The following is a 7,275-nucleotide window of genomic DNA, read 5'->3' as shown; positions in this document are numbered from 1 at the left end:
GGAGACTCTGGCCCGCTGGGCGAGTGCGCTTGCGTGCACCCGCGAGTGGCTTACTGAAGCTGCAGTGTCGGAACCTGGGGCGGTTCAGTCGTGGGTTCGAGTCCAGGGTCTTCGCTTCGCTGGTTCGTACCCTTGGCCACGATGCTGTTCGACAAGGTGAAGGCGTTCTCAGTACAGCTGGATGGCGCGAGTGCGGGCGCCGAACCCGTGTTCTGCGGCGGTCAGGCCGTCGCCGGCCGGGTGCGACTGGAGCTTTCCGGCCCGGCTCGCGTAGGCACGCTAAAGCTGCGCGCACGGGGCCGAGCCCACGTGCACTGGACCGAATCCCGCAGCGCAGGCTCGAGCACCGCATACACGCAGAGCTACAGTGAGCGTGTGGAGGTCGTGAGCCACCGAGCTACGCTGCTCGCTCCAGGTAGGAGCCTGGGACCCGGGCGCAGTGCTCCCGCTGCGTGCGCTCTGGGAACTTGGCCCCTGAGCCGCTCCCTCTTGCTCCTACAGACACCGGAGAGATCACGACGCTACCTCCTGGACGCCACGAGTTCCCATTCAGTTTCCAGCTGCCCCCGTAAGTCATTTGGGGTGCTGGACATGGGAGAGTACCAAGACCTACAGCCCCCTCCAGATTTGGCTCCGTTTCTGGGAACCCCGGAACCCTAAGACTGTCTTCCCCGGGGACTCTCAGGGATGTCTGTGTGTGTCACCCCCCTAAGTCTTTGGTGTCCCTCTCCCAGGGGCCTGCCCAACACTCCCCATAAAGCCTAGGATTACCCTGGGCCTCAATTTACCCATTTGTACACCTGGCTCTGTATCTCCCCCCTGAAGCACCTTTCCTATCCCCCAGGACCCTGGTGACCTCATTTGAGGGCAAACACGGCAGTGTCCGATATTGCATCAAGGCCACCCTGCACCGACCCTGGGTCCCTGCCCGAAGGGCAAGGAAGGTATTCACTGTCATTGAGCCGGTGGACATCAACACACCAGCCTTGCTGGTGAGTGGCTGATTCCAGGGAAGTGGGACCGGACCACCACAGGCAGGTGCCTGGCTTATTTCACAAAGTAGAGTTCCCACTTGGGTCCTGGCAGGGAGGGAGGCAGCATAGGAGTGCCTTTGGAGACCTTTGGAGCTGGGTGCCAATCTGCTCTGTGACTCTGGGCAAGTATTTCACGCTCTCTGAGTTTCAAATGCCTCCTCTGAAATACAGTTTCGCCAGAGCTTGCAATCATAATGACTTACTGAGCACTAATTATACACTAAGTCCTTGCCTTGTTCATTTTGTTTTCAGCTTAACGATATGGATAGTATCCTTGAGGCATTTTATAGATAGTTCCTGGCTTGTTAGAAGAAATCAGGCTTTGTCCCAAGTCTTCCCTCAGCTGGGGGGGATTGGAAGCTACGCAGTTGGTGGATGCACAAAGTGATCCATTCATGTACCTTTTCTGTACCCCAGGCCCCTCAGGCTGGAGCACGGGAGAAGGTCGCCCGATCCTGGTACAGTAACCGAGGCCTCGTCTCCCTTTCAGCCAAGATTGACCGCAAGGGCTATACACCAGGTAACAGGCTAGAGGGGCTGGATCGGGAAAGAAGATAATGTTGGGGCTGCAGGTGGGGAAACTGAAGCCCTGCTGTTCCCACCACAGGTGAGGTCATTCCCGTCTTTGCTGAAATTGACAACAGCTCCACCCGCCCAGTGCTGCCCAGGGCCGCCGTGGTCCAGACACAGACCTTCATGGCTCGAGGTGCCCGGAAGCAGAAACGAGCTGTAGTGGCCAGTCTCTCTGGCGAGCCTGTGGGCCCCGGGCGGCGGGTGCTGTGGCAGGGCCGGGCACTGCGAATCCCCCCTGTCGGTCCGTCCATCCTGGACTGCCGTGTGCTGCACGTGGACTACGCCCTCAAGGTAGAGTATCCTGGTGGTCCTAGTTGGTGAGGTGACCGCTTCTGCTTGGTTTCCCAGGCCCGGGTTTCCCAAACCTTCTGGTCTTGCTCCAGCATGGTTCCTCCTCCAGGTCTGTGTGGACATCCCGGGCACATCCAAGCTGCTCCTGGAGCTGCCACTGGTCATCGGCACCATCCCCCTGCACCCTTTTGGCAGTCGCTCTTCCAGTGTGGGCAGCCATGCCAGCTTCCTGCTGGACTGGGGGCTGGGAGCCCTCCCAGAGCCTCCTGAGGGTAAGCCCCCTGGCCTGCTTGTCAGGTGACTTTCCCTTCCCCAGCTTCACGGCTCCCCCACCTCTAAAAACACACGGTTATCCTCCTAGTGGCGGTGGGTGCCCCCAGAGCCCAGCCTGCGACCACAGCCTGGTAGCCCCGGGCTTCTGGCCCCTGTCCTCGGTTCTGGAGTGAGCCCCGCCCCCAGGCTGAGCTGCGTCTCTCGTCTCCCTTCCAGCCCCTCCTGAGTATTCGGAGGTGGTAGCAGAAGAGGCCGTGGCAGCTTCGGCACAGAGCCCCTTCCCGGAGCTGCGGGACCACCACATGAACCTGGAAGGCCCTTTCTTCGCCTACATTCAGGAATTCCGCTACCGCCCACCACCCCTATACTCAGAGGTGAGCTCAGGGCTCTGGGAACCCCTGCAGCTGTCGGGGCCCTGGGATTTGAGATGTGGGCTTCTGAGACACCGACGGCTCGTAAACGTTACAGGAACTGTCACGCGTAGACGGCACAGCCCAGACCCACCTGTGAGCCCTGTCTGCTCGAAGTGCCACTCACCCCTGGCTGCCCACATGTGGGAGGGCCAGGGAGGGGCGTTTCTGGCCGTGGGTTCCCCCAACACTGGACAGGACCATTTTCTACAGGAGGATCCAAACCCGCCCTCCGAGGCCCTGAGGCCACGCTGCATGACCTGCTGAGGGGCAAACGACTCCCTTGAAGGACAAGGTTACGCACATGCTTCCAGCCACCATGGACCCGGGAGGGCTGGGTCAAGGAGACCAGCCTGACTGCACTGGATTTGGGGAAACTAAGTCTTGGACAGAGACAGGGCTGTTTCAGCGCCACGGATGAGGAAGAGCCAGGCTGAAGTCTGGCTTGTTCGGACTGGCCATCCACATCAGGCATCCAGTGCCCAGCATAGGATAGGATGCCACCTGTGCCAGCTTCTGGGTAGGACTGAGGCCCCGTGACTGTCTAGTCTGATGGAGACAGAGCCGTGCAGTCTCATGGGACCAGAGGAAGGGGCTCAGCTGGAAGAGTCCCAAGAGGGAGCAAAGACGACTTCTGGGAGGAGAGGGCTCAGGCCTTGGTGTATGACCAGTAGCTCAACAGGAAGGCAGGCGAGAGGGAGGAGTCAGAAGGGCAGAACTGAGTCAGGCCTGGAGACTGCCGCCTTCACCTCAGCCCTGGATCGAGGCAGCAAGTGCCTTGGGCAGACGCACGACACGGTTCTCAGGAACAGGCGCTCAGGGAGGCCAGTGGTAGGAGCTTAGTGGGGTGGCCGCCCCAACTCTGAAGCTTTGGAGAGCCCACTAGTGATTCTGTCCAAGCTGGAGGACTTGAGGGTCCTCCAAGTACTGCAGGGCATGAGAATCAATCTGGGCCCTGGGGACAAAGGTCAGCCTGCGGTGACCAGCAGGGCAGGGGAGACTCCCGTGTCCTGGAGTGACAAAGCATGAGGGAGAGCTCAGAAGCTCCCAAATGGAGAGTTCCAGCCCCAGGTGGGCAGTGTGCTGCCTGGGACGCAGCATTTACGATAAGCCTTAAGTCATTCTCTTTTGTACAATTACTTTTTTTAAATAAAAATATGGAGGAAAACACTGGACTTGCTGGTTTCTTTACCCCCGAGCCACCGAGGAAGCTGGGATGCCCTCGACCACCATCCCAGGTCAGGGTCTTCCAAGCCCAGGAAGCTTATGGGACCCGTGTCCCAGAAGGGGAAACCGAGGCCCAAGAATGCAGAAGAGCTGAGGTTGGCATAGGCCCCCACGTTAGTTACAGTCTGGGAACCTGAATGATGGGGTGCAGAGACCTACTGGCAAATGGAGTGGGGCGGGGTAAGGGGTGTCCCCGGTACAGAAGCGGCCTACCTATCTGAATCTAGCTTATTTTTATTTTAATTAAGGTGCAATTCACATACCTTCAAATTATCCTTACTGTAGACAACTCTAGCATTTAGGATATTCATAATAATATGAAATCACCATCTCCGTCTAGTTCAGAATAGTCTCTCACCCCGAAGGAGAGCCATACCCATGAGCAGTCCCCACCTACCTCGATCTGCTTCTGTCTGGATTTGCCTTTTCTGGGCCTTTCATATGAATGGATCACACTGGCTTCTTGTGTCTGGCCTCTCACTCAGCATTTTCTTGAGGTTCATCCACATTGTAACAAGTGTCAGGCTTCACTCCCTTTGATGGCTGGGCCACACTGTTTACTCAGTTGATTGGGGTGTGTGTGGGGGGTTCCCATGTTTGGCCCTCAGTACAGGGCTGCTTTAGAAGTGAGTGGCAAGAATTTGTTTGGATAGTCACTGGGCTCACGGCAGCCCTCATGGCCTCAAGGCTGTCATTTTCTGGGGCTACCTGTCTAGGGTCCCACAGTCAGGACTGATGGAGTCACCCTCAAACCAGGCCCTGGAACTCTGGAGTCCATACCCCTACCACCCAAGTGACACCCACTAGATCCTCCCACTGGATCAGCACTCAGGCTCTACCCCAGACCCTACCCGAGGCCCCACCCTTTGTAGGAAGTGAAATTAGAATTCTGGTCATTGTGCCCACCAGCCTGCCCAAGGAGTGAAATTAGCAGCCCAGGGTGCCATTGTCAGGGTCCAGGGACAAGGGTGGAGACGGGGCTGGGGGGGTGGGGTGCCAGGGGCTGAGTATTCAGATATCTGGGTACAAGTTTCCATTGGAGGCTCAGTTTCCCCATTGAGACTAGACTATCTCCCCTCCACAGCACCCTGCTACCCTTTACCAGGTTTGAGTCTGTCCTGTTACTTCCAGCTGTGATCCTGAGGCCCACCCCCCCAACCCCCCGCCTTCCCAGTCCAGCATCTTCCCCAGGTGTGTGCTCAGAACACACCAGACTGAGGCCCTTGTGGCCCAAATGGGATGAGGAGAGACATTCCCACAGTACAGTCACTGCAGACACCAAAATGGCAGCTTCAAGAGGGGGTCACCCTAGGGCATGCAAGACACCAGACCCTAGTTCCCAGTTCCGTGTGCTGGGACAGAATCCAAGGTGCTTATCTTAACAGCAGATGTGGGCACAGGTCTGTGGAAGGTTCCCCCAGGAGGCTTGGGAGGGTAAACCAGGAGGTGCCCTGGGACATGCATCTAGACTATGGGGAACCTGGCTCCTGAAGGGGGCAGAGTTCTGGTTAAATACATGACAAAGGGCCTCCCTGGTGGCGCAGCAGGTTAAAGCACAGCACCAGGAGGCTAAAGCCACACTGCAGCATGAGTTTGATCCCCGCCCTGGAGGTGACCACATGGCGTGGCAGACCTCTCCTGTCTCTCCCACTGCTCCCCTCAGCAGTGTACTTTGTCAATCTGCCTGTTCTGCTCCCCACTCTGTCTCTGATGAAGCCTCTCACACCCTGCACCTCTGGCCTGCACCCCAGTTCTGTATGCATAAATAATCTTTTTTTAAAAAAAATACTGGAGGCACTCCCTGTGCATAGGGAGGGGCTTTATGACCCAGAGGAGAATGATCAAAGACATTCCTCAAATAAATCCTATCTGTCCAAAGACCCCCAGACTACCCACCCATCCCTTCCAGAAGCCTCTAGGTCCCCAAGCTGGCTCCACCTCAGGGCCTTTGAGTATTTGGTCTTCTCTGCTTGAAAGGCCCTTCCTTCCCTGTGACTGGCTCTTTACCCCCAGGGTAAAGAACCTTTGCAAGGACACTCCCTCCCTCATCCTTATCCCTCTCCTAGCCCTAGTCACCCTCAGATACTCACTGGTTTGTTGGAACCTTTGAGGGTGGCACCAATCAGGGCTGTGTCCGGTGTCAACACCAGGCAGGAAGTGGGGGCTTGCTGACTGACAGCAGAGGGAACCCTCCCTACTCTGGTGTGGATGAAAAGTTATCTCGACACCCCAGGCCGAGAGATACCTGCCAGGACCCTGTCTCACTCATTCTGTCTTCCTCACCTTCTCTGTGGCCCTGTGTCTGCATCGCCATGTTCCCCACTATCGCCTCTGCTCACTATTTCTGTCTCCCCTCCCTGTCTTAGTCTCTCATCTCTGTCTCACCCACTGTTTCTTTGTCTCTCTCGGTCACCTCTCTCTGTCTCTCAGTCTCTGACTCTCACCATCTCTGTCTCCTGCCCTGACCCTGAAAGGGTCTGGACGTGAGGTGACAGGCCAGCAAGGCACCCGCCTGTTTTCCGCCCTCGCTGGCAGGGGGCCCAGCTGGGCTGCTATTCAGGAATCTTCCGGCCACTCAGCTCCAGCCACCAGGCGCAGCAGCCACCGTGGCCTCTCCTCTCAGCACATTCTGTCCCGAGCAAGCAGGGCGCACTGGGGGTGGTGGGAGGGGGCTGTGTTCCTGCTGGGTTCTAGTTACAGGACAGCTTGTCCTGGTGACCCCTCTTCCCACCAGGGCTGCCCCGATACCTCCCCTCCCTATTCTGGGATTAGATCTTCCTGAATATTGTCCCTCTGCCTGCTCATCCCCACCTCAGCACCTCTGCACCTCTGTGCTTCCCCCCAGGAGTTCCCTCTGCACAGGTCTCCCCTGCAGGTGTCATCACTTCATACACAGGTCACCGAGATCCCTTCCCCATCCTCAGCCCAGAGCTCCCCCTAACCCGGCCCTGATACCTTTTGCTCCCTGACCTTTCCCTCTCCTCAGACGTACATGTTGACTTGTTTGTTCGGGTGATACATGCTACCCCAGGGCCCCCCTGCGTCTCCAGCTCCAGGCACACACAGTCACAGCTCCATGAATATCTTAGAATTGACAGTATTTCCTCCCAAAGCTCTGCTCTGCCTGGGGCCACCCAGGCTCACACAAAGCTCCCCAGCGAGGCTCCTCCGCCAGGGAGGCTCCAGGCCCGGCCTGACCACCCAGCTCCTACCCCTGGTGACCTGATGCTCCATGGCTATTTCCTGTGCCCTTGCTGCTGCTCCCTGTGTCCAGACACACCAGTAATTTCCCAGCCCTCACACCTTTGCCCAGGAACCACGCCCACCTGGGGCACCTTTTCCAGCCAGGGGTTGCTCCCTGTCCTTCAGGCGCTGCCCACCAGGGCAGGGTAGCCAGGATCTCATGGCACATGCAGAGACACAAATGGGCCATCGAGCGTGACTCACATGGCCGAGACCTCCACTAA

The 7,275-nt window shown here is 57.7% G+C and overlaps 1 protein-coding gene across 2 annotated transcripts; it reads left to right on the top strand.

Annotated features, from left to right (window-relative positions):
* On the top strand, positions 1-3,743 carry ARRDC2 (arrestin domain containing 2). 2 transcript variants are annotated; one of them, XM_004688619.2, is made up of 8 exons: positions 1-415; positions 502-568; positions 845-992; positions 1,452-1,554; positions 1,642-1,898; positions 2,008-2,170; positions 2,388-2,545; positions 2,795-3,743. In XM_004688619.2, the coding sequence occupies exons 1-8, from the start codon at positions 142-144 to the stop codon at positions 2,846-2,848; spliced, it is 1,224 nt and encodes a 407-aa protein (XP_004688676.1). In that variant the 5' UTR covers positions 1-141; the 3' UTR covers positions 2,849-3,743. The 2 variants fall into 2 exon arrangements, with proteins under 2 accessions (XP_004688676.1, XP_012584698.1); XM_012729244.1 differs by having other exon boundaries at positions 2,640-3,743.
* Positions 3,744-7,275: the final 3,532 nt, after the last annotated feature.

The sequence above is a fragment of the Condylura cristata genome, unplaced genomic scaffold (assembly GCF_000260355.1).
Source record: "Condylura cristata isolate star-nosed mole 26May11 unplaced genomic scaffold, ConCri1.0 scaffold00024, whole genome shotgun sequence".
Classification (NCBI taxonomy): Eukaryota; Metazoa; Chordata; class Mammalia; order Eulipotyphla; family Talpidae; genus Condylura; species Condylura cristata.
The sequence above is the reverse complement of the archived record's forward strand: the minus strand, read 5'-3'. Positions and strand labels throughout refer to the sequence as shown.

Excerpts from the sequence above, each read along its gene's own strand:
- ARRDC2 (XM_004688619.2), top strand. The coding sequence starts at position 142 with ATGCTGTTCGACAAGGTGAAGGCGTTCTCAGTACAGCTGGATGGCGCG. Across the intron at positions 416-501 it reads AGCTACGCTGCTCGCTCCAG|ACACCGGAGAGATCACGACG; the intron begins GTAGGAGCCTGG and ends TTGCTCCTACAG. Across the intron at positions 2,171-2,387 it reads CCTCCCAGAGCCTCCTGAGG|CCCCTCCTGAGTATTCGGAG; the intron begins GTAAGCCCCCTG and ends TCTCCCTTCCAG.